The sequence below is a fragment of the Squalius cephalus genome (genome assembly GCF_949319135.1).
Source record: "Squalius cephalus genome assembly, chromosome: 6".
Taxonomy (NCBI): Eukaryota; Metazoa; Chordata; class Actinopteri; order Cypriniformes; family Leuciscidae; genus Squalius; species Squalius cephalus.
In genome coordinates, this window is record NC_137127.1 from 9,826,083 (window position 1) to 9,853,261 (window position 27,179).

Sequence of the window (27,179 nt, forward strand, 5' to 3'; positions counted from 1 at the left end):
AAAAATGTCTTTAAGATGTCACAGATTTTTGTTTCTTTGTGTTAAACCTGCTTGTATAAGTTTTTTGAGTTGCAACATATTAACTACATCACTTAAGTTTTTTATTTTATCGATATAATAAATGCGGGACTGGATAGCCTAACAAAGATGACAAAAATACATGTTACACACAGCATTTGATTTATAACTTTCAAACTGGAATTTTGTTTACACAACGCTATCTCTTGAGCAGAATTTGGTTTGTTTTACTGGTTGCTAGGAGGGGTTGGATTCAGCATCATGTGCTGGAGATATGCGACGACACACACGACGAATCGTTCTTTTGAATCACATCTTTTTAATGGACCGAGTGAACCGATTCACTAAACTGAGTTGAACGATTATTCATGATTTGGTCGGAACGGATCATTCGGAAAAGAGCCGAGAGAACAAATGAACTGAAAAGAGACACGTCAATGTAATAGCATGTTAAAAGGTTTGTCAACACATCAACATGCTATTAAATAAATAGCATTTTATTAAAACATTGAAAAACATTTTCGGGGAATTAATGCAAGCGAAATGTATTACCTACTGTTTATTGTAACGGAAGGCAGGTTAGATTCTAAATTACTTTGTTTTCATGATTTGAATCGCTACAACAAAGGGAATGTGGACACAACCGATTCGCTTACAATAATGGGAAAACGTACTAAAGAGCAACATGTGCTTTCTTTTTTTACAGTCTATGGTGACAACACGTACAAAAACAGATAAACATCATTCTGTCTGAATGACAACACGACCACATGATGACGCAATTATACTGACGTAAAGAACAGCGGAATCACTTTTTGAATCGGTTCTCTAAAATGAACTGTTCAAAAGAACCATTTCGCGGAAATGAGTCTGACTTCCCATCACTGACACTACACAGAGCGCTCATTGATCCTCTAGCTATTTATCTCACACTGATTCCAGTCAGTCAATGCTTTCAGTTCTCAGTCTAACGGTTACTTTCAGTATCAAACACTGGCTGGATCTGTCTTTGTGTGTGGGTCGACAAATTGTTGATTGTTGAAGTGGCTGTGTATGAGAGTACGAATCATTTACTTCTTTACTGAGAAGTAAAGCACACACACACTCACACACTTCCCGTGTAACGTTAGTCTTTGTGTTCGGCCTACGGATCAGTGCTGCTGCATTTACGGAAAATTCTCCGCTTTACCGGGTGAGTAAATGCTTGTCTCTGGAATATTTACATTGTTTGATGATACAATACGTGTTAGTGTATGTGCCAAGTCAAAGGAAGCTTTAAACTGATGTTTTGTTCATCTGTTTGGAGGTGTGGCTAGTTGTATGGTTGCTAACGTTAATTTCTGACATGATGAAAAAGGCTGTTTTAAGAAGACCGAGTGAGTTGACTGTCTAGACAGCATTGTTGGAATTATATTTACGTTAGTAACATTTGGGCATAGGCATGTGCGGTCTAAAAATCAGAATGTGGATAAGGAGACATTAGGCAGAATGACTACCTGAGTCACCATTTACTTTCATTATATGAAAATTCATAATGTAAGTAACGTGACATGGTGACTTACGCTGTCAGTCTCAAACCATCTGCCTAACATCTATTTTTTGTGTTTAATGGAAGAAAAGAGTAATATAGGGTTTAAAACCTCAGTGGCAGATATTTTATTTATAGACGAACTGTCCCTTTAAATGCTGCCTACGGAGGCAGCTCACTAGAGTTTGAGACGCAGCCACAGATACTCAAGTTTATTGACGCTAATTTACTGAAATGACTGCGTGCTGTTTATAAGCTTTCAGCGGGTTTGTAAATGACAGTGACTGTGTACACTGGGCAGTGTTCATTCATGTGTGAGTGGATTGGTTTGTTTTAAAAGAGGTTTTCGTAAAGTTGTTTGGTGTGCTAGCTGTTAGTTAGCCGCTGCTAACACTGACAACTGCTGTAACGTTAATGCGTTTCCTAGCAAGAATATTTGTATAGTTTATGAATGTTTAATTACGTACTGCCTGCTGTTTAATGTAATTATTACACACTATCAATAACCTTGTGTAATCTGTGTATATGTTGGTTAATATCAAATTAGTCAGGTTAGGTTTTAGATATTACCTGGGATAATTGTTCTGTCTGTCTGTACTAACGTTAGACACTTAGAAACTTTATACCTTACAGCAAAACATTGTTCGCTAGACAAGCCCTGGATATTATTGTAACTAATAATATAATCAATAATGGCATAGTTACACCAATAGTATAAAATAATATTAATAATTAATATCATAATAATAATGCCACATTTAATTAACAAATGTTGACCAAAATGCTGTATGTGTATATATATATATATATATATATATATATATATATATATATATATATATATATATATATATATATGTATGTGTGTGTATGTATATATATATATACGTATGTATGTATGTATATATATATGTATGTATGTTTGTATATATATGTATGTATGTATGTATATGTACAGGTGCTGGTCATAAAATCAGAATATCATGAAAAAGTTGATTTATTTCAAGAATTCAACTTAACAGGTGAAACTAATATATTATATAGACTCATTACATGCAAAGTGAGATATTTCAAGCCTTTATTTGTTATAATTTTGATGATTATGGCTTACAGCTTATGAAACCCACAAAATCAAAATCCCAGAAAATTAGAATTTTCCAGCAGGATTTGCACCTGCCCACACTGCCAAAAGAACCAAAACCTGGTTCAGTGACCATGGTATCACTGTGTAATTACTGTGTGATTTCATGTAATATTCTAATTTTCTGGGATTTTGATTTTGTGGGTTTCATAAGCTGTAAGCCATAATCATCAAAATTATAACAAATAAAGGCTTGAAATATCTCACTTTGCATGTAATGAGTCTATATAATATATTAGTTTCACCTGTTAAGTTGAATTCTTGAAATAAATAAACTTTTTCATGATATTCTAATTTTATGACCAGCACCTGTATGTATGTATATATATATGTATGTATATATATGTATGTATATATATGTATGTATTTATATATATATATATATATATATATATATATATATGTATGTGTATACATGTGTAGGCTATATATGTGTGTATATATATGTATGTATATGTATGTATATATATATATGTATGTATGTATATATATATGTATGTATGCTTGTATATATATGTATGTATGTATGTATATATATATGTATATGTGTGTATATATGTGTGTATATATGTATGTGTGTGTGTGTATATATGTATGTATGTATGTATATTATGTATGTGTGTGTGTGTATATATGTATGTATGTATGTATATTATGTATGTATGTATATGTGTAGATGGCATATATAATGCCATCATTGGATTAGTGGCTATCATCACTGTTTTCACTGTTTTACTTTGACAAGAATATTAGTGGGTCCTTTTAGCATTCTATTTGCATGTTTGCATGGTCATGTTTTCTGTCCACACTGATAATAATTTGATGCATAATCTTTTTCAGGAGTGAAAACCTCCCAAACTTTAGGATGCGTGCTGACTGCACCATCAGCTCTGCACGTCTGCGTCTGGCTGCTGATGGCCTGCAGTAGCACAATGACCGACACGTCTACCCGACCCGTACTAAGACACCCTCTAAAGTCCTTCAAATGATATGATAGTAGCCACCTGGATTGCATTCTGTGCCAGCAGGAGCCTCGTGCGGGTTCTACGACTCACCGTAGAACAGCTGCAATCAGTGCAGTTTTGGCCCAGCCTCTCATCCGGTGGAGCCATGGGGAACAGCTGCGTGTGCAGAGAGGACAGTGATGTAGAGGAGGGATCAGCCCCTCGCAGGCAGCTCAGGCGAGTGGATAACTCTGTGTCTGATCCCCCAGAGGCCAGAGGCAGTCGGCCCAGGGACCCAGTTCGACCGCCCCGGCGAGGTCGAGGACCGCACGAGCCACGTCGGAAAAAACAAAACGTGGACGGTTTGGTACTGGACACGCTGGCCGTCATCAGGACTCTTGTTGACAAGTGAGTGAACCTTTAATGATGAGGAGATCTGCACAGATTTGTCATTAATTCTGGGTAGGAATGAATCATGTATGTCATATCAATTTCAGTTCCCCATTTTTGTGCGTCAGCAATAACATCACTCCATCTTTGGCTAAAAGCATTGGCTTGCTATTGAACATACATTTGCATTGTGGGCTTGTTTTCCCAGTATTATTGTTTACCACAGGGATGAAACAACGTCTGCAAGAGCTTCAACTTTTATAATAAAGAAGCTTTAAATCTGCAGATCTTATCGAGAAGCCTGGCAGAGCTCCGTAATGAGCATGCCATTATTTATTTATTCATTCGTTCGCACAGCACCACATTTAATCTTAATGTATTATTGCCCAAGACAGCAGCTTGAGATAACAGAGCGCTTCTTCATGTTTCTTTAAGCAATTTGGCTTGATGTCAGAGTCGCCAGTCACTCTTCCTCTTTGTCACATGTTCTTGCACCTTCCTACACAGCCGGCCTACGGCTATCTTATGATGGATGTTCACTTTAGACGAGAAGTTGTTCTATGCGGCCATCAGATTTGGTGTCTCTGAACCTACCGTCTTATTTGTAAGGCCTGCATTATTGCCTGGTTATCTTAATAGCGTATGGTCACTCTCTGTAGAGAATCTCAGATTACAGTTTTACACAATTTTTTCTTTCTGTTTTGACTTTTTTTTTTGTTTCCCAAGAAAAACACCTAAAGGACACAAGAGGGAGTGTCAGCTTTCTTTTTTCTTTTCTTTTCATTTCTTTTTCACAGCTGGAATATATTTTGGTTGCTCAACCACATCCTTTGACAGCCGTTTTTTACATGCTTGCACCTTAAACTGTATCTATTTCTATGGTTTTACTTCATTCAAGTTGTATTCTAAATGACGCGCGATACACTATGCATTTATACACTATGAACTCAACTGTGTACAGTCTCAAAAAAGAAAAATTCTGTCATTAATGACTCACCCTCATGTCGTTCCAAACACATAAGAACTTTGTTCATCTTCGGAACACAAACGAAGATATTTTTGATGAAATCCAAGAGCTTTCTGTTAAGAAGCGACACGAATATTTTTTTTGTGCACAATAAAAACAAAAGCAACGACTTTATTCAACAATTTCTTCTCTCCCGTGTCAGTCTCTGAGGCTGTTCACGTTGTAAACACAGTGCAGCGCTCATTATTGGCCGGCTCCTGCATCAACACCATATGCATGTGTTGTGATACTCACGTGAATAGTGTTAGAGACTGACATGGAAGAGGAGAAATTGTTGAATAAAGTCGTTATTTTGCGCACAAAAAGTATTCTCATCTGGTTTTGAGTCAAAAAGGGTGTGGTGTGTGTGTGTGTGGGGGGGGATTGCGGTCTGTTCTGTGCAGAGCAGAAAATCAGTGTTTGTCTAATTAGAACATACCCCTGTGTGACCATTACACAACAATCACACAGCAGTCAGACACCCATGGCTAGGGGCATTAGACCTCTCTCACTCTCTCTCACACTTTCTTCTTTTTTTTCCAACCACCCTCATAGCTATCTTTTCCTTGTCCTCGTTTGCTATTTGAAAACATCACCCCTAATACCCACTAACCACTGATTTATGACTGACAAATGAACCACACTGGTGACACACCGCAGAGTAGAGGCAGATTTATTTTCCCTAAATGTCTCTGGTGGTGTTTTGATCGTGCCGGGCTCCCTCCAGGAGCACCTCAAGGGATTTTGCTATCGCTGCTTAGATTTACTGTTGCAGACCCAGGCTGCAAAATGGATGCATAGAGCCTAAAGCCAAAACAAGCAGCAGCAGTCTGCCCTCCAATAGCAATCCGTCATGTGTCGCACAATCACCCATTATACCATTAGGCTTTCATAACTAATGTCTAGAGCAGCTAAGGTCTAAATAAGATGCTTACACACTTGTGCACCCAGGGTATGAGGCACACTTGCAAACAGTTTATATATTAGGTTGCTCTACTTTTTTTAAATTAACTTTTGTATTTGTTTTTTTGTTTCAGTGACCAAGAGCCACCGTACTCCATGATCACACTGCATGAGATGGCAGAGACAGGTGAGTCTAAGACACCTAAAACGCTGAAGCATTTGCATGTGGGCTTAAATTCTGATATTCTTAATGCTATATGCTAATGTGCTATGCTGCTTATATCATCCATTTGTCTCAACCAATTGCATATGGGTTGAGGGAGGAGTAAAGTTTAAATACTATAAATATTGTTATTGTAATTAATGTAATACAGTACAGTAAAATAGTTTTTTACAGTAAAATATACTACAATAGTAATATATCTTATTTTGTTTGTTTTTATATGATAATTATTTTTATTATATATTTGATGGTAATATTCAAATATAATCACAAAATTTTGTCCAAATTCTGGATTTTTTTTTTTAAATCACATTTTAAATTGCAATCACAATTTTTATCAGAAAAATGCCGATTACATTTTTCCTCCAAATCGTGCAGCCCGACCACCTCCTGAGGTGATCAGATTGTTATCCACCTCAAATGTGTCTTTTAGGGCCTTTATGTTGGTCTTTTTATGATTGTGCAGCTATTCAATGCATGATGTCTAAAACCCCTCTAAAATACCCGAAGAGAACAATCTGTTTGCATTCCTAACCCTATTCATCTCAATGATGGATGCCTGAAACTAAACCAACCTAGATGGTGCCATCTTTGGTGCTTTCTCCTTCATTATTTTCTGCTTGCTTGTTAAACGATGTCTACTTCATCTACTAAAATATAAAGGCAAAATGTGAAATGTTGAATGAGTAGCTACATTTGAATAGTTACCAGTGGAGAAACGGTGTAGTTATTAGCCGAAGTGAACCAGCCAAACCTTGCCTCCCTCGTTCCCAGCTTGTTTACTTTCCATCAGGGGAACAAGTGCAGCTTGTTGTGACCCTCTGGCTACTGATTAAGTTATTAGGCTGTTAATCTAACAGCGGAAGCTGTGGAAGCTCTGTGTATATTAGTGATGGCGGCTTTTGAAGTTTGGCTCGTGCCCTGTGCTGCCATTGTCATGCCGTTGCTCTGTTCTGTTGCATTAGCTGAAGTTACGGTGGGTGTGAAGTGACCTAATGGGTCATCGCTCAGCTGTAGACTTTAGAGTCCCTTAGAGCCTCACAACAAAGACAGTGCATGATCATGAGTATATGCTACACTCCTTGTGCTTGCTTACAAGATCGGTGCGCTGCTGTTTTGTTACTTACCCTTTTTGTATACAAATTTACTCTGTAACTTTTTTAATTACTCATGGATGGCACCTTTACTGCTGTAATGCTGGAGGGTTGTTTGGGTCTGTATATGGCAGACTCTAATCAGTGGTCAAAATTTAGCAAGATCATGTGATCACAGGTCGCCAGCTTGCTTCTTTTCTAGTGCCATTGCCAAAGCCTCTGTGACGGTTGATTTTATTTATTGTGCATCTGTTGCTCCGAGCTGAGCCTGCATGTTGTGGTTTGAGTCAGGTGGCTGCTAAGAGCTTCATGCAGGAGTAAACAGGTTGAAATATTACCCTGGGCTTTAAGACTCAGATCAAAACTCCTTGAAGAGCATTTTAGTGTAGTATAATATGTAGTAATTTTAGCAATTTATCTCATTTGGTCATCATCATCATCATCATCATCATCATCATCATCATCATCATAGACCATCTGCTCTCAAGATGTTGGCATTAGCCACTGGAAAAAAAACATATCAGTCAAACAATAACTTTCAATGGTGTTTGAAAGCATAGTCATAATAATGGCTCTGTAATACACAAAGCATGTCGCATAGGCCGAACTTCTGTTTGTTCTTCACCGTCCTCTTTTGTCTCTGTCCCTCTCTGTTTCTCACACTGTAGATGATGGCTGGTTGGAAGTGGTGCAGTCTTTGATTAGGGTAATTCCTCTGGATGACCCACTAGGACCGGCCGTAATAACCCTTCTACTGGATGAATGCCCTTTGCCCACCAAAGTGAGTTCACATCTGCATTATCACAACATTGACTGCCATATTATTTTTCCATCTCTGTTTTCACTAATGGGCAGTAATGCAACTCTATTTTTGCTCGCACTTTGAAAATGGACCACAACATTTCCCTAGTATTTGAGTTAATGCTGCTTTTGAGTAAAATTCCTCTCTCCTTCCTCTTTAATTGATATCAGCAAATGCTTCTGAAATGTTTCTTTTTCACATTTTATGTTGATATCAAGATGAAAAACTATAGATTCTGTTTACAGTTTATAATTCAGACAGAATTGCGCATTAAGGCAGGTCTTATGATGTTATACCTGTTTTTGTACTGATGCCAAATGTATCAATCATTTGTTATTAATTGTCCTCTTTTGGCTTATTAAATGTCCTCTTTTGGCTTGAGTCCATCAATTTCCAAGTAAAAAAAAAACAAAACAAATTTTGTGAAGTAATTAATTCAGTAGATTATCTATGAAGTAACTATATTGTGATTTTATATCAAGATTTTTTTATGCTTTTATTCTGCAAGGATGCATTAAATTGATCAAAAGTGACAGTAAAGACATTGTTAGAAAATATATATATTTGAAAAAATGCTTTCAATTCAATCCTGAAAAAAAATCAGGGTTTCCACAAAAATATTAAGCAGCACAACTGTTTTCAATATTGATAATAAGAAATGTTTACATTACATTTTAAAATATATTAAAGTAAAAAAAAAAAAAAATTTTTTTTTAAATTTAAATAATATTTCACAATATTACTTTTTTTCTGTATTTTTGATACAAAAAAATCAACCTTGGTGAGCATAAGAGACTTCTTTCAAAAACATAAAAAAATTCTGACCTATTTACAAATTCAAGCATTGATGAAGAGTTAATTGTTTTGTCAGGATGCTCTGCAGAAGTTGTCGGACATGTTGAATCTGAGTGCTGCTGTGGCGCGTCAGGATGCCCTCATCCCAGCCAAACACCGCAACACCACAGCAGTCCTGGGCTGTCTGGCTGAGAAACTGGCTGGTGAGGGACATGCAGATGAATTAAAATGAATCCTAGATCTGTTGCATCTTGTTTTACGTCATCTTTGCACTAGCATTCCTCTGAAGCTAAAGAGCTGCGTTTGCAGTCTGTGAAGACCTGTCATGCCTGAGCATGCTGCAGGCTCCCTTAGAGGCCTGTGATTTGACAGCTCTGCTGAGGCAGCAGCACACAAACACATGCACACACTGTCCAGTTCTCTCAGTTTGAAGACATGTGCTTCTGTTTTTAAGGTCAAACACATTACCCAAAGGAATCATTTGGTTAATACTGTGGTACTTCATCTTGTTACTTTCTACAGGTCCAGCGAGCATTGCGCTCCTCAGCCCTGGAACTCTGGAGTACTTACTGGAGAGTTTGGTGAGAGAATTGAGAGTGTTTTATTACACATACCGACTAACAGGGTAGTTATAAAAGGGGTCACATCATGGGAAACTAGATTTTCTTTCTTCTTTTGATTTAAATGTTTTTCACAGATATATTCTGTAAAATTCACAACGCAAAGCTTACTTGTCAGTCCACTGAAAAGATTTGCAAAATTAGGTTAATTAGAAGTCTGTGTGGTTATGATTTCACAGCCGTGAGCACATTAACATACTCCACCATTCAAAATGTTGGGGTCAGTAAGGCTAAATAATACTTTTATTCAGAAAGTACGCAAAAGTGGCAGTAAAGACATTTATAATGCTGTAAAAAAAAAAAAGTTCTGTTCTTTTGAACTTTCTATTCATAAAAGAATCTTGAAAAATAAATTCATTAGGGTTTCCACAAAAATATTATGCTGAACAAGATGGATAATAATAAATGTTTCTTGAGCATCAAATCATCATATTAGAATGATTTCTGTAGTATTATGTGACACTGAAGACTGGATGAATGATGCTTAAAAATGCAGCTTTGCCATCACAGGAATAAATTAGATTTGAAATTATATTAAAATAGAAAATGGTTATTTTAAATTGTAATAATATTTCACAAAATTGCTAGTTTTTACTGGATTTTTGATCAATTGAAGGCAGCCTTGGTGAGCATAAGATACTTCTTTCAAAAACATAAAAAAATCATACTAACCCCAAACTTTTGAACGACAGTGTATAATTGCATACAATCTGTACATTATGAAACTTTTAACATTAATAGTGGACTAATTTATTTGTAAAAATGTAAATGCTCAAAAGTGTAGAATATGGCCCCTTTAAAGCTCCTCTAAACAGTGCCTCATCCCAGTTTGGAGATCACCTTAACTCAATTATGTTAATGCTGTAGTTTTGCATAATTGTTTTAATGCTGGTATCAAAGCCATTAACGTTTTTTTATTGGTCTTCTAGAGTTCTGAGGCCCATCCCACTGTCATGCTGTTTGCTCTCATTGCTTTAGAGAAGTTCTCTCAAACCAGTAAGTATGATATCAGTTCAAAATGTTCAAACTTTTTTGGGGAAAAAAGGTACTTTAATGAGAACCTGTCTTTGTCTCAGGTGAGAACAAGTTAACAGTGTCGGAATCATGTATCAGTAAACGTTTGTCTGTTCTGGAGTCCTGGTCTGATCATCCTGACTATCTAAAGCGTCAAGTGGGCTTCTGTGCCCAGTGGAGTCTTGATAACCTCTGTGAGTAACTTTCATTGCAAATGGCATGCACAACTTGTTTTTTTGAATGGTAATCAGGACTTTTGGTGTTTTGTAGCTTTTACTGAGACTTTTTAAATTAAGAAGAACTTAAGAAATAAATATTTTCCACAGAATGTGAAATCTTTTCAGTATTTTTTAAATATCCTTCTGAATTCTATGCACTTGCTATGGCAAAAAACACAATTAGTATTAATAGTTATCTTAACTGTTTGTGTTTTGTGATGATTTTGTAGATTTAAGTTGAATATTATATTAATATCCTTGTATGATGTGTCTCACTGATAATTTTATCTTTGCTTACTCTTTGGCCTGTAGTTATCAAAGAGGGGCGCCAGTTTACCTATGAGAAGGTCAACTTAAACAACATCAATGCCATGCTGAACAGTAATGATGTCAGCGAATATCTCAAGATCTCTCCTACTGGACTTGAGGTGAGAGACAAACCATTATTGTAATTGTGGGTAACATTCTGCTAAATGGATTGTAAGATGTGTTCAACCGAATGGAACAAACTGCTCTCTGATTGGTAGCTAAAATACATTTATTTAGAGCACTTCCAAAATGCAAATAAAAAAAAGCAAACAAAAACCAATTAAATGTACACACAGGGCATGAGGGGTGTTGTAGAGTAATGAATTCTTTGCAGTCTTCCTGTTAAGGAACAGCTTCACTTCAGGTTAGGACATACTGTAAACAAAACCTCTTTTGTACACTTAGTACCAGTTCTAAGCATGCCTTAACACAGTGGTTCTCAAATTTTTTCTGCTAGGCCTCCCTTTTGGAGAGAAAAATAGAGCTTTTGCATAACAATCTGCTGACTGTACACTTAAGCCAGGCTCATACTACAGGAGTTTTTAAATCTTAACCGATTGTGAAATCTGGTTGCGTCACGCATATAAGGAGAATCTTCACATATTTTCTTTTTTCTAATCTCAAATCTGCACACACTACAAGATTTGAAAATCGTGGCACATCACACACACTACAAGATATTCTTAAGATTATCATGCCAGATTTAGCACCTCACAGAGAAGCGGATGTAAAAAAAATGGATACTTTATCGAGGCGACTTGCTGTAGACAATTATATGAGGAGACATTGTAAAGGCAGTTGTGTTGTTGACACATTTTAACCAGCCATTCCTCCATCTCTGTGGTCCACCGGACCCGTACAGCTGCTTGTTTTGAAAGTTCAGTCACTTCCGTCTCCTTGTAGACTTGTCTCTCATTGGCTATTGTGGAAGTAATCATAGTCGTAATCATCCCGATTTAAAATCCTAAATATCAAACCTGTTTGATATTGTTGTCCTGGCCCTGATGTGTCTGTGGGCAGATCGGAAGGTTTAAGATTTGATCTGTAAACGCTGTCTTAACATGTTCACCTATTGTGGAAGAAGCTAGTTATAACCATAAAAAACAAGTAATGAATTGTGATTAGTTTGTCTAATGTGAGGAATCTTTTTTTTCCCTAGGCACGTTGTGATGCGTCTTCATTTGAGAGCGTCCGCTGCACGTTCTGTGTGGATTCGGGGGTTTGGTACTATGAGGTCACAGTCATCACCTCTGGCGTCATGCAAATTGGCTGGGCAACCAAGGACAGCAAGTTTCTTAACCATGTGCGTTTCTGGTTATGTTTAGATATTTCTCTCATTCTTAGGTTTATATTCTCATATTTACATGAAGAGCACAGTGTTTATATGAACATTCCTATTTGATTTACACAGTGCTCAGAATGTAATGGCATTATATTTAATTTGATATAATATACACTACCATTCAAAAATGTGTGATCACTGTGATCACATTGTTGGTATGAATTCAGCAAGGATGCTTGATCAAAAATGACCAGTGGCCTGTTATATACAATTTTCTTTTTATAGGTATATTAAAAACAAAATAATAGTTCTGTATCACATTAATGAAGAAAGAAACTATAGTGAGAAGATCATATTTGTGTGTTTGTACAGGAGGGTTATGGGATTGGAGATGATGAGTACTCGTGTGCGTATGATGGCTGCAGGCAGCTGATCTGGTACAACGCTCGCAGTAAACCTCACTCCCACCCCTGCTGGAAAGAAGGTTTGTGCGGTGCTTCCTGTTCAGCACCTGTAACACAATTATTTGATTGTTTCTTACATTTAGTGTATTTCATCATTTTAGGGAAAAAAAAAAAAGTAGTTTGCAAAGATTTGTGAGCAGTGTTCTCTGGAATCTCTAGGTGATGCCATTGGCTTCCTGCTGGACCTCAGCAAGAAGCAGATGATTTTCTATCTAAACGGACACCAGCTGCCTCCTGAGAAGCAGGTGTTCTCCTCTGCCACGTAAGCAAGACTCATTTTCCTTACCACAAGACTTAAAACAAAGGTTTATGGAGCTTTTTGAACACTTGCTTTACCTTGTCTTAGGTCTGGCTTTTTCGCTGCAGCCAGTTTCATGTCCTACCAACAGTGTGAGTTCAACTTTGGAGCCAAGCCCTTCCGCCATCCCCCCTCCTTCAAATTCAACACATTTAATGAGTTTGCCTCGCTCGCATCAGACGAGAAAATCATTCTGCCCAGGTTTGTGCTGTTGATTAGATTTCTGTACACAGGGCAAATTATCAATGACTGTTATGTAAATGTGAATAATGCATTAGTTATCACCTAAAGCAGGTGACTCATACCGTTCGTTCATGCCAAAGAAAGACCACATAAAATTGCTTGTTCTCTGTCTTTTATTTCAGACACAGGCGCCTGGCTTTGCTCAAGCAGGTTAGCATCAGAGATAACTGCTGCACCCTCTGCTGTGACCAGATGGCCGACACTGAACTGAGACCCTGTTTGCACAGGTACAAAGTTCAGCATGTAGAATCAGTGTTTACACCACTGGGTTTATGGGTAAAGGGATGTGATGGAGGCTCACAGTTTGCTCAAGAAAGCTGGATTGGTGTGCTTGGCTGAATTGGAGTAGATAAAACCAACTGTTGCTATGAGAATTAAGACATTTAGAACATATTTGTCCTTTTTTATTCTAGATTTTATCCTCTTGCATTAAAGCTGCGCTATGCGGGTTTCGGAATAGCTTCGGAATTGATATTTGTCAACACTGTCGTAAAAACTCGTTGGCGACTCTCCCCCCTCCCATCTTCTCCCTCTGGTCATGTGCATTTGTTTTCAAAGAAGCTGGCGAACGCAGAGAGCCATGTCCACTGAGGTGTGTATGATACACAGAAGGCTAGCATATAAATGTATGTGTGCAGTGGCGTAAAGCAATTCGTTACATCGCGAGACCTGATATCACGCGATACTTCCTGACGCTGAGCCCAAAGTTGCAAGGGTGGTTTTTCCGCTCACAGGCGCTAGGGGGAAGCGAGACGGCCACCATTCAACCCGAAAAAAAGTCATATAACTATTCCAATGATTCCGAAGCTGTTCAGTTAAGGTAAATTAAGCTAAAAAAGCCCCCCCTTTAAAGGAACACTCCACCGTTTTTTCATATTAAACTATGTTATTCCCTTAACTAAGACGAGTTGATACATACCTCTCTCGTCTCAGTGCGTGCACTCAATCGCTCTGGCGCGCGGCGACACTTTGATAGCACTTAGCTTAGCCCAGTTCATTCATTAGGGACCAAACAGAGATGAAGTTGGAAGCAACCAAACAACTCCACGTTTTCCCTATTTAAATACAGTTACACGAGTAGTTACACGACCAAGTATGGTGACACAAAATAAAACGTGGCGCTTTGCGATTGAGTGCACGCATTGAGACGAGAGAGGTATGTATCAACTCGTCTTAGTTAAGGGAATAACATAGTTTAATATGAAAAAACGGTGGAGTGTTCCTTTAAGCCAAAATGAGTGAAGTAAGATAAGTATGATAGTGTATTAATAAATATTTGTCGTTATTTTCCTTTGTTCCATGATAGCTAGTAGCCAATTATTGAGCATTAACTGTGACGTAAGAAGCCTATGGAGTGCAACAGTTGGGGTAGCTTAAGTAAAAATCATGTTCATTTTCAATTGATTTTTAATGATAACTTGAAAACTGTTAATGACAGACCTACTGTGTGCTACAAGGTTTGTATATTAGCTTTTTGTTTAAGCCATCAGCCTACATTATTTCAACGTATTTTTTTGTATTAATCCTGGTGGAAAAACTACATTACTTATGATTCTGCAAAATATTTTTTATTCTTTTTTTTTTATTTATTATTATGTCCTTCGCAATGCTTCACTGGATTGTAGTTCTTAACCCCATTCCCTCGCTTATCCATACCTTTTTTTCTTTTTGTCTGATTTTTAAATACTTTTTTGCTTCAAAATGTTGCGATTTACTTGGCTGGTTGGATTGGTTCATGGCTTACAACTCTTTAACAAAGGCTTTTTAAAATTCCTGTTGTAAAAACAAATGAGAAAAATATGCTATTAGTGATTTTAGGAATCACAACATTATATTATAATGAAAGATGGATATTCATTTTGAGATTGGCTAAAGATTATAACTAACAGAGTTATTAAAATAGTAGGGTTTTTAAAGATGGGATGTCATGGGAGATTTAAACCTATTATTGATTACTGTTATATCTTCTCTTTGTGCTGAACAATTTACTCATCTTCTGTTTCTTTGTGTGATGTCTTCAGTGGGATTTGCATGGAGTGTGCCTTACAGCTGGAAACGTGCCCACTGTGTCGCCAAGACATCCAGACACGAGTCAGACTCATTTCCCACGTGTCCTGACATCAGCCCACCAACCCTAGATGTGGACTTTCCCGCCTCAAGCTTCCATCCTGTCCAGTCCCCTCTGTCCGAGAAATCAACCTGACCAATCGAATCATGATGCTGTCTCAGGATTGGATGCGGCAGCGTGGACATTTGACAGATGGAGTAGACCTTCCTTAAAACTGGAGGGAAGAAGAGAGTGAAAACTACACTGTTGCACTCCAAGACGGCCCCAATCAGAGGGTTGTTGAGCGAACCTGGAGGTTTAAAGGCTTCTGGGAATTTTTAATATGCTTTTCCAGGAACAGATAAATTATGGAACAAATGCATCCATTACATTCTGATCTGTCTTTGAGTCTCGCCCCTCAAGCTCTGGTCAGGGTCTATTGTGTGTCTGTTCAGACTTGTTAAATATATATGTGACGTCCCTCATGTTTTTTTTGTTTGTTTTTTTTAAATTCCAAGTTACAATCTCAACAGGAAACGCCAGTGTCTTAACCACTTTGTTTCCTCTTTATGTTCATGCCTGCCTCAGAAAACCTATTATTATTCCGCTCCCATCAGACTTGATTGTACTTGAAACTGTTTTGGTTTGATTGCCCCATATTCTGAATATGATTGCAAAATGTCTTGATGAATCAAGACACTGTGATTGATTTTTTTTTTTTTTAATAGTATTTTACATTGATGTATAATGCAAAGTCCATTTAGAAATAAATGAAGCCAAATTACATTAGGTAAAATGACAGAATTGTGTGAGAACTGATTCCATCAGACTAAAAGGGCAATCCTTAATGAGATTTTGGGTAATTTCGTGTGTGTTCTGCCATGGTTAATGCACATATCAGTGTCCTAATGCTGCTGATGCTAAATGTGAACTTTCTTAAGCAGTTATAGACTGAAATCTCCAGCGCTCCCAAAGATAAGAGAGTATGATTGAATTAAGGATCTTTCACTTTTTTGAATTGTGATGTTTGTAATAAATGTCTGTTTTATGTGTTGCACGATTGTCGTTATCTGACATTATTTACTCATTTCAACAGTGATTTGCAAAATCCAAATGCACCCAAGAGCTAAATGGAGCTATAAAGTGATGTTATATGTTGCAAATTGCATTCCTGAGTAACTAAATGATGGCTGCATGCCTCATAGTCCTTATCTTATCATCTTCATCACATAAAAAGATCCTGATCTCCAGCAGCAGGACTGAGCAGGAAGTGTAGTGACGTCATTGGTCTCGTCGTTTGTCTGCCTGTCCGATAGGAGGCGCCACACGCTTCCTCAAATACACTTGTTCATCGAAAGGAAGTCGGATCGAGAGTGTGTTGCAGGTCTTTTGGCGGAATCCCTGAGTAGTGATTCTTATTCATCTCTATTATATACAATTTTCATCTTAAAATAATCTTAGTATTTACTGATCTCGTTCAGAGATGACAAATTAATCCATTTATCGCGATATAAAGCAGCAGGAATACGTTATAACCGAAGATCTACGCAGGTAAGATGGGCTACACAACAATTCAGTGCTTTCATAACAATAGTTTGACAAATATCACAAGTATTAGACGTTATTTTAACTGTAGACCATAGACATGGTCGTTTTATTAAAATAATAGTTGAGTAGATGCAGGATTTGCTGTGCAACCAAAACTCAATTGTGTCTCGCGCGGCGCGATATTATGTAAATTTAGATTGTTTATTATAATTTATAAAACTGCAGTTCATTTAGAAGAAACCAAATGTCGGCGTGGGCGCAGAAAGCTGGAGGCAGAAGACCACCACCAAAACATAGTGGAGGAAGGTATGTGAGGAACTTACAGGCTTTGTTTCAAAACACTGAGAGCTGCCTCCTTCTGGGCTAGAAGTCTTTTGACTATTTATGTTTGCAACATTTGGAGAGTTAATATAATTTTTTTAAGTGCTTTCTAGCTTGGCAACTCACTAGGTTTTAACACACAGCCTACGTTTTACATGTTATGTTAATTATAATCATTTTGATTTACTACATGCAGTGTCCTAAATCCTCTCAGATCTTTTCGAAGAACACCATATCCTATGAGGGAGGACAGACAAGATGACCTTCCACAATCTGAGAGGTGACTAAAATAGTGTTAAGTCTATAAAACCCTTATATAAATTCTTCTTTCACATATCTGTTTCTCCCAAATATACATTTACTTCTTTGTGAGCGATTCAATACTGATCTGAACTCCATCTAAACGCCTTCCCCCCCCAAATCATACCTCAATTTTCAGTTTTGAAAACTTAGAAGAAGAGATTGACTACTCTGGCACAGCTGACTATGAGCATTCACCGCATCAGTCAACGGGTATTATTTTTCATATAATGGTTTTTCATTAAAGAACTTGATTTTGCACTTCTACTGTTGTTTCCGTTGTGGAAAATCTTTTCTGAGCGTCTTTGTTTGTATCAGCTGTTTCACCTGAAGAATACGAGGCATCAGTTCAACGCACTGCCATATATGAGAAGTTCTTGCTGCAGATACATGGAGACAGAGCTAGACAGCCTGCAGACTGTGTCGTCCTGTCTGTGAATAACCTGGATGTGTGAGTATATACCTCAAGTAGCAGTAAAATTCTCTCGCATTATTATCGTGTGAAATTTGCTTCTTTTATTTATTAAATGGAAATGCAATTTTCAAACTTTTTTTTCCCAGAGTTTTAGCACATGAAAATATGGGAATGTTTACCCATTCTGTGCCATTTTAGTTTTCTGAAAAGTCTCTGTTGTGTGAATGGTCTTTGTTATTGTCAGATGTTAGACAGATGGGATTTGTCAGGGATTAAGATTTGTATCAGGAGCCATCCTTGAATTCTGATGGATATGCTATTATTTAAATAATTTAAATTGAATGAAAATTAAATATGCCTTTAAAAAAAAAAATCATTATTAGGCAAAAATGTGTCCACTATTTAGGGTGTGTTCACACTTGTAGTTCGGTTTGTTTTGTCCGAACCAAAAAAAGAGAACATTTAGTCCGCTTAGTGTTCAGACTGGCATTTTAACACTGAACCTAGGTATATGTTCACAACCTGATTGGTCGACGTTTATTACGTATATTTCACGACGGGACTTAACGAAAATCTAAAACAATGCTGTGTGCTGGGATAAATGCGCTCGTTGTACGTGTGTAGCTACATATGATGGTATTTTGACCAGCTGAGAACTCGTGAAGAGCTTGTAAAACGTGTAAGGAGTCAAAATAGCGGCAGGAATCCCTCCGTCACACACACAAACGAAGATCTTCTGCGAGAAGACACTGTTCTGATGCCTGTACTGAACTATGATGGGCAACATCGCGACTATGACGAGAAAAAACTGCTGTGCGTGAGCATTCTGTCCTTTTTAGGGTCGCATCTTGTGACATCATGTCCCATTTTTGGTCTGTTTACATGTCTGGTCCGTGTGCGTTCATATTTAATTCGAACCACACCAGAGTTAGTTTGCAAGCGGTCTCGGTCTGCTTGTTTGGTGCGCACCAGGGTTCGGATGGTACCGCAAATGCCAAGTGTGAACACCCTTTTTCTTTACAATTCACTTTCAGTCTTCTTATAATCCTTATAAATTAATATATTAAAAAAAATCCACTAATATCACTATTTTACACTGCTATTCCAGTGGACAAAAAACAAATAAGATAATCAATGAAAATCTTTGAGCATAAATTAAACCTTTGAGGATATCATTTAGCCAAACTCTAGAAATTGTCTCCAAAAAGAGGTTAATTTAATAATAAATAAAAAAGTTAAAAAATGGGTTTGTATGTTGTGTAAATTATATTTATCTAGCAAATCAAACACAAATGTTTACACCCTGTGGTCTCACAAAAAAAAATCAAAAACAAGCAAACCCCCCCCCCCCCAACAAACAAATTTATATATATGACTTCTGAATCCTAATCTCAAAGCTGCGGAAACACATGGTGGTACAAACCTTGCATCATTTTCCCATCATTTTATGGTACCACTGCGTCATGTGATGCATTCAATTGAAAACAAAAGGCTAAGGGGGTCTTTAGAGCCCTGCCATAAAAACTGTAATAAGAATATGCTTTTATGCTGCTGTTACACTTTCTAAATGTTCTATTTCACATTTCTAAACAAGGGTAATAATAAAAAGACTTTTGAAATATTCTCATTAAAAAAAAAAAAAAAAAAAAATCCTTGTTCATTTAACAAAATACAAAGGAGCTTCTTTGAGAAGTGGTGATATTCAAAATGTTCAGTATTCAAGCCATATTTATATCAAGTAATTAGACAAAAACTCAAACGCTCTACTAACAAAAGGGCAAATACACCTTTAAACATGATGGAGGTTTTTAATTTACATTACATAAAATGCATATTTCTGTTTTTAATAATATACTATTATTGACACAAAATAGACAGTCCCATTTAAGTGATCTGATTATTATTTCTTGTCATAAATGTGTTGATAGAAATATTTTACAGTTCAAATTTTACAGTATTTGAACACTAGTCTTTTAGTTGTGTATATTTGTGACGATATTAGTATAACTTTTTAGTTAATATTTAAACAACATTTTTCACTTATTTTGATGTCTTTTGGGATTTTTTTCTCTCAAAAAAGACTAAATGCCACACACTAAAGCATTTATTCAGCTAAAACAAATGAAACAACCTTATCTTATTTTCTAATGTTTAATACACTTTTATAATGCTAAGCAGATTTGTGTTGGTTTATTCATTATTCATTAAATCTCTACCCTTTCATTACTGCATATATAAGCCAGGCCACACTCAACAACCTCACATTTCCTCACGTCATGCCCTGAAGCATGGTTCTCAATAACCAGATCTCTTCTTCTTCTTTCAAAGGGATTACCCCAAATCGATAGGCCAGTGTTTGCAGGAACGTGGCCTCTCGGTGGAAATGCTTTACCTGCAGGTGGAATCAGGCCTGACCCGGGCCCTCCAAGATGTCCGCTCCGACGGTTCCCCCTTATGTATTCTTGTCGAGCAGACTAATGTAACACTCTCCTCGTGCACAGTAATCATATTTTCAGAGTCCCTCAAAAGTAAGTCCTGACTCCCACAATTTATCTCCCAATAAAACCACTTAAATGTACTTCAAACAATAGTTAAATAACCTTATATAATAGCTACAGAGAAAATACCCTAGACTTGATGGTGGGCATTTTTTTTTTAGTATGAAACTAGTATGATCATTTAGTCCTGTGATTGCACCAAAAATACATGCACTGATATATTCTAAAAATATACTGTAGAGAACAGCCCAAAAAGATAATTCATTTATATGAACTGCAAAATGTGTCGATGTCATCTCAATGTAATGGAAACTTTACAAAAAAAGCTGTTTGTGTATCTTGCAAACACACAACCCGGATCTTAGAGTAGAAACAGGCTTTGTTATAAAATAGTTGTGGAAAAACATTTTTTTTTTTTTTTTATATAACCTTAGGGAAAAGAAAAAAACATTCCCCTCTAAAGTGTTTTTTTTTTTTATTATTATTTTTTTTATGAAGTCCTTTGTTTTGAAGAAAAAAATAATTCACAATCCCCCAAATTAAATCATACAACAGCTTGTAGTTTTGCCCCGGTTTTACACTTTCTTTCTTTTTTTTTCTTTTTTTTACAAACATAATTCATAAGATCATTTTGAATGGTCCAAATAAATTAAGCATACATTCTTTACAAAAAATGACATTATTATAACAGGTTTGGGTACAAATATTTTGCCAATCAACAGTTTTTAAATCTTTAAATTGCATTAAAACCAAGCAATAATTCATCAATGTAGTGTTAGACACACATATGTAAAAATCATCTAAACAATTACAATAACACCACATTAAAATAGTTGAAATGCCCTTAATTCTGATATTATAATTAATGCCCACCACTTGATTTAAAAAAACACTGTTAATAATATATAATGTATTTCAGATGTTTCATATTATTTTTATTATTAATGTTTTTTATTTCTATTTCTATAAAACCTCACCTTGCTGGTAAGTTCTCTGAAGGCTGGTATACACATTTTCAAACACTAGGCATCATACACTTACAAACTTTGGTTACGGAGAAAAACGAAACGACTGAGGATCACACACTCCCAGACTTACAAATCGTTTCGAACACAACAGAATATTTAAAACAATATGTGTTCTAAAACCTGCTCAAAATATCAAACATGTTTGACATCCTCCGAATGGCCTAAAAAAACGGTCAATGTAGAGCATTCCAGCTTTTACGCTAAATATTATCAAAATTTGTACTGTTTTACCCTCACTTCAATATTGAATCTATTAAAGCGCAGATCCATCCTTTTAAACGCGTGAACTGAATTGTTGAATTTTCCCAGTGAAGGAATTCGTTATTGTGAACAAGACCAATGACAAAAGTCGAAAAGATTTATCTCATGCACATTGCTTCCTCATATTACACACAGTACATTTGGTCCAAAACAACTTATATAAACTTCTAATCTGTTAAATGTCCCTTACTAAAAAAGTGTGCTCATGAACGTGTCCTTTGAGCGCATACTGAATTGAATGTGGTAATTGGGTTAAGCAGTGGTTGCCAGATTGCAGCATGTTGCTGATGAGGTAGAACTCTTGTGCGCACTGCTTAGACTGCAGCGGCTCACACTGAGCGCCATATGTAACCCCCCTCCCTCCTCTGGCTGACCCTTCCTCTGCCTCTCTGCAGTTCATCGAAACATGCCCAAGGAACAGGCCATGGAGTTTGTGATTGTGGAGTTCAGGCGCTTGAGCGGTTCGCGGCGTGTGCTGGACCCCACGGAGGCCGCGGCACGGGCGGCTGAGCTGACGGAGGACTACCTGGAGCGTGGCAAGCTGGAGCGCCACACTGTTCCCTCTGCCACCCGCCACCTGCTCTTTCTCCTGGCCGAAGGTCTGCACCTGTACCCAGAGGAGCTCAGCACACTGGCGGAGTATCTTCAAAACCGCCAGGACCATCTGCGAGGTGAACGTGCTTCCATGTCCTAGTTACTTTCATATTCATATTGTGTTGTCTTTATAAGTGTGTAATTCTCATGTTGCTCTTAATTTGCACATTATTGTTGAATCACCTTAAACTAGATGTATTTATGAATGATCAAATTCAATGCACGTTTTAATTTATAATAATACACAGAATATTTACTAATATTTCATATTTATAGGTTTTGAAGCATTTCTGTTAATCCACCAAGCATGGACTGTCAATGATGATACATCGGTCTGTTACTAGTACTTTATTTAAAATATGAATATTTAAAATAAATAATTAAATTACATGTAAATAATTGTGTTTATATAATTAATTTACTTCTAGTCTTATTAGTTTAATTTTGTTTAATTGTTTAACTTGTATATTATTAATATATTTAACAATTTTTATATATATATATATATATATACATACATACATACATATATATATATATATATATATATATATATATATATATATATATATATATATATATATATAGCCTATATATATATATATATATATATATATATATATATATATATATATATATATATATATATATATATATATATATATAGCCTATATATATATATATATATATATATACATATATATATATATATATATATATATACATATACATACATATATATGAAGAGTTCAGATACAAAAGCCTCTAAGTGCCATCTGAAATTTTCTTCTAGAATGATCATTTTTATCAACCTCGTATATGTAAGTTCAGTAATTTCACTTAAATGACAATTAATAGGTAATTTTCATTGCTATTTAAGTGAAATTACTGAACTTAAATATACAAGCTTGATAAAAATTCCAGATGGCATTTAGAGGCTTTTGCATCTGAACTCGTCATATATATATATATATATATATATATATATATATATATATATATATATATATATATACATACAATTTTATTTATTTAACATTTAAAATGTGAATTATTCATATAATACATTTTATATTTTAAATGTACAATTTTTAATATTTGACTTGCAAGAATATTTCTTCCTCGTTTTCCATATTCCCTTGGCTCCACGCACCTGAAGAAAAAGTTTTTTTTTGGTCAATTTAGTGCCAAATTTTTAATAAACATTTGACTTAAATTAAATAATTAAATAATTATTATAATAATCAGAGCCACAATAAAATAAAATAAAGATCACAGCCAACCTGTATGCATTGATCACAGCCAAATGTATGCATTGTATTTATTTCTGTGTAGAAACTTACTTATTTGTTCTTTCTTCCTCAGTATCTTCCGCTGAAGTTGACAGTGAGGTTGCTCCTGTGATCAACAGCCTGCCTCCAGGGTTAGGAAAGCCTCCACCACTTCTGCCTGCTGGTTCTGGTCCACCACAAAGAGACCAGACAAACCCACCCTCAGGGTCAGGAGATGCACCCCCAGGACATCACATGGGATTGCAAGGTTTGTTTTTAGGGCACAGGATGAAATGCAGTGCTAAATGAAAGAAATAAAAATAATTATATATATATATATATATATATATATATATATATATATATATATATATATATATATATATATAATATTATTATTATTATTATTATTATTATTATATATATATATTTTTTTTATTATTATTTTTTTTTTTTTTTTCTTACTTAAAATAAAAAATCATACGTTAATTTGTTGAACCTGTTTGTGATACTTGTGTGGTATTTGCATACAGTATTCTCTGTGTTTCCAGGCTCATATCCTAAGACGAAACCACCTCCTTTGCTTTCAATGCATAATCTAAAGCCGCCTTCCCACAGACCAACTGCCCCCCACAGTCTTTTACCTTCTCGGGCCCCTTCCGTCTCTCACGGCCCTTCATTTAATCTTCAGCCATCTAGAGGGCCAGTAGCCACTCACAGTCTTGACAAGCCACAACCTCTCTTAGGCCCAGCACCTATACATTGGCCCTCTCCCTCCCGTGCCCCTTTGCTCGACACTCCGTCTCTTGGTTTCCAGTCCTCTAGAGGACTATTGCAGCATCCGGGCTCTCATGCATTGCATAATGGACCCCATGGTCCTAGAGTACCACCACCTTCACTCAGGAGCCTTCATATGGGAGCCCCAACAGGTCAGCACTTTCTCATGTTCTCAAGTCTTTTTAGAGCACTATTGGTGTGGAAGGATCTGTCACTAATTTTTCTGATTTTTCTTTTGGTTCCTTTTTTTTTTTTTTTACCAGGTTTAGGTCCGCGGCCGCCACGACGCCTGCTCCCTTGATTCTCTCAGGACACCCGATTAAATCATAGGCCAGTGTTGTCACGTGGGACAGTTCTTACATTTTGGACTTAAGCAGTTTGTGATACTTGTGTGAAGTTGAAGTTTGTTTCATTTTTTATTTTAGGAACCTGCCTTTTGTGTTTCTTTCAGGATCCCATGAGATGTTTAAAGATGTAACGATATGGAAAAAGCCACAGTGGTGTTCTCTTTATTTCCACAGGTGTAAACTAATTTCTTAGAATAAATCTGAAATATTTCAGTGACATAAGTTGAGTTTTCTGAATGTGTTTAACAGTTCTATTCTCTGTACAATGATTGGATGTATTTCAAATACAATTTTTGGTTTGAGGCAGTGATATAAGGCTATTTAGAATTTAGATGAACGGTAGATGAGTTTGGACTTCTAGGGACCATATTCACAAAAACATCAGTTTTTTTTTATGCATCAATAGCATAAAAATTGTTCATTAAAAAAAAATCTTAACCATTTACTGCATGATTTTTTTTTAAATATATTGTTTTGTATTTTAAGAAAAGAGATAAGAATATATATATTTGTAATACATTTTGTTTTTAAGATTTTTTACATTTATTTTCGGCCTGATCATGTACGTTTTGACTTGTCAAAAATTCCATTCAATTCCATGTTTCTCAATACAAATTCACTCCAATTTCTAATTAAATTGTGCCATCTGACTGCAATTTTCAGGTCATGCCACATATTTTTTATTGGATTGAAGTCATTTATTCTTTGGAACATTGTTCTACTGACAAAGGGGTCGCTGCTCTGAACAGGTCTTTGGCTGACTAATACAGGCACCCCTTGTGGATTTTGGCTCAATCTTTTTTTGTTTCTCTTGCTAAAGAAACACCAGAGCAAGATGCTGCCATCACCATGCTTGACAGTAGGGATAATGTTATGTAACGTGCAGGAACAAATCATTTAGACCAATTGTTTTAACTGGCTCAATTGATTGAATTGAAAAGATCTCAAAAGATTCGTTAATTTCTACATCAGTTTTTCGCATATGCTCAGAAAACTTATAGTGTTGTACGGATCACATTTGTAATACTTTTCTTTTATGGTGTTTTTTATTTATTGGGGAGCTCGATAGCCACTTTCACTTTCCTTATTTTGAAAAAATGGCCAAGGTATTATTAAAAAATGTACCTTTTGTGTTCCACTGAAGAAAGAAATAGATTTCATAACAATTTCGAACAACATGAGGGTGAGTAATGATTAACAAACATATATAGAAACATGTCTGACTTAAATATGGCATTAAAACAACCTGATAATTTCCTCAGTATTATGATGGTAAGGTTAAAAACTTTATCACAATCTTTATGGGTTTGTCTTCAAGTGGGTTATTTAACTAAGAGGGCATGTAATTAACTCTTCTCTCATGAACTCCTTTGAACAATTGATAGATCCTAATGATAGACTCCCTTTGATCCCGACACCAAGAGTTTTCTACTAGCCTACATAAGACATGACATGAGAAGGTAGGCATGACATGTGTAAAGTAGGGTCAATTTATAAACCTAAAGAGGGGTAGAAAGATATAGTTAAATTATGGAAGCCCATTTCTGCCACGTAAAGAAAAGAAAGGTCATTCTTTGGTAGCTCATAATTCTGATTCACAAAAAATGTGAAATAACAAGATAAGTCATAATTTATTCAATAAGATAGAAAGAAGTCATAATTATAATAGTCATAATAATTATAACATAAAAAAGTTGAACTTGACAAAGAAAAATTGAGGAGAAAAAAAAAGAATTATTATACGATACGATTATTATATGATAATTATGATTTACCAAAACGTGACTTTTTTTTTAATTCTCTTATTTAGCGAAAATGGCTTCCATAATCAGTCAACAGTAAATTCCACAACTGACAATTACGTGGTGGAACTGAATAAATAGTCAGAAAGCCGTTGATACTAAACGGAAAAAGATCCAGCGTTAAGTAAACGGTGACTACCTGTACGTTTGTCAGTCAGTATCATTATTTTGCCTCGGACATCTCATTTCACGTGAGAACGTCAAACAGATTTGGAACAGTATGAGGGTAAGTAAATTATAAAAGAATTTAAATAAGGGGAGATTAATCGAATCCTGATAATATTACAATTTAATATAAGTGTTTGATACTGTGTTTTTGCAGTATTTAAGACTGTTTAATCACCACAGAGAAAAAACTGAAGCAGTAAAACACTAGGCTAATCTGAGTGTAAGCTCATTTAAAACACTAGAGAGCGCTGTAGACCTACATAACACAGCAGTTAAATATTTAATTTAGGGTTCTGTATATATCAAACTTCAAAACAGCGCTTGTTTTTATATTACAGAAATTTTCTTCTCAGAGTAGGCTATATTTGGTTATGTTTTATTTGAATATTTCATTTGAAAGGAGAAACACTGAAATGCAGCATTTAATACGATTTAAACACAAAATGAACACTACAAATTGTTTTCGCTCTCTGAAACACATTGCTAGCGCGAATTTATTTCCTCTCAATA

At 36.0% G+C, this 27,179-nt stretch overlaps 2 protein-coding genes across 8 annotated transcripts; both read left to right on the forward strand.

The window, feature by feature from the left end:
* The first annotated feature begins 876 nt into the window (after positions 1-876).
* Positions 877-16,394, forward strand: rspry1 (ring finger and SPRY domain containing 1). Of its 2 annotated transcripts, none has more exons than XM_079875140.1 (15): positions 877-1,210; positions 3,528-4,039; positions 6,065-6,117; positions 7,916-8,028; positions 8,921-9,047; positions 9,367-9,425; positions 10,394-10,460; positions 10,541-10,672; positions 11,009-11,124; positions 12,165-12,308; positions 12,660-12,771; positions 12,911-13,013; positions 13,098-13,250; positions 13,415-13,519; positions 15,314-16,394. In XM_079875140.1, the coding sequence occupies exons 2-15, from the start codon at positions 3,678-3,680 to the stop codon at positions 15,408-15,410; spliced, it is 1,743 nt and encodes a 580-aa protein (XP_079731266.1). In that variant the 5' UTR covers positions 877-1,210; positions 3,528-3,677; the 3' UTR covers positions 15,411-16,394. The 2 variants fall into 2 exon arrangements, with proteins under 2 accessions (XP_079731266.1, XP_079731267.1); XM_079875141.1 differs by lacking the exon at positions 877-1,210 and adding an exon at positions 1,707-1,860.
* Positions 16,395-16,680: 286 nt separating this feature from the next.
* Positions 16,681-25,492, forward strand: LOC307159997 (uncharacterized protein). 6 transcript variants are annotated; one of them, XM_079873768.1, is made up of 10 exons: positions 16,681-16,890; positions 17,113-17,193; positions 17,405-17,488; positions 17,648-17,721; positions 17,827-17,959; positions 20,252-20,451; positions 22,106-22,381; positions 23,670-23,843; positions 24,127-24,504; positions 24,616-25,492. In XM_079873768.1, the coding sequence occupies exons 2-10, from the start codon at positions 17,132-17,134 to the stop codon at positions 24,651-24,653; spliced, it is 1,419 nt and encodes a 472-aa protein (XP_079729894.1). In that variant the 5' UTR covers positions 16,681-16,890; positions 17,113-17,131; the 3' UTR covers positions 24,654-25,492. The 6 variants fall into 6 exon arrangements, with proteins under 6 accessions (XP_079729894.1, XP_079729897.1, XP_079729898.1 ...); XM_079873771.1 differs by having other exon boundaries at positions 17,423-17,488; positions 24,616-25,381; XM_079873772.1 differs by having other exon boundaries at positions 16,686-16,890; positions 17,125-17,193; positions 17,423-17,488; positions 24,616-25,381.
* The last annotated feature ends 1,687 nt before the right edge of the window (positions 25,493-27,179 follow it).

What these genes read in the sequence shown, in the direction of transcription:
- rspry1 (XM_079875140.1), top strand. Translation starts at nt 3,678, where the DNA reads ATGATAGTAGCCACCTGGATTGCATTCTGTGCCAGCAGGAGCCTCGTG. An exon ending in GTGGAGTCTTGATAACCTCT is followed by an intron (nt 10,673 to 11,008) that starts GTGAGTAACTTT and finishes TTTGGCCTGTAG; the next exon opens with TTATCAAAGAGGGGCGCCAG. An exon ending in CTGAGACCCTGTTTGCACAG is followed by an intron (nt 13,520 to 15,313) that starts GTACAAAGTTCA and finishes TGATGTCTTCAG; the next exon opens with TGGGATTTGCATGGAGTGTG.
- LOC307159997 (XM_079873768.1), top strand. Translation starts at nt 17,132, where the DNA reads ATGTCGGCGTGGGCGCAGAAAGCTGGAGGCAGAAGACCACCACCAAAA. An exon ending in CCAAAACATAGTGGAGGAAG is followed by an intron (nt 17,194 to 17,404) that starts GTATGTGAGGAA and finishes TACTACATGCAG; the next exon opens with TGTCCTAAATCCTCTCAGAT. An exon ending in CCGCCAGGACCATCTGCGAG is followed by an intron (nt 22,382 to 23,669) that starts GTGAACGTGCTT and finishes TTTCTTCCTCAG; the next exon opens with TATCTTCCGCTGAAGTTGAC.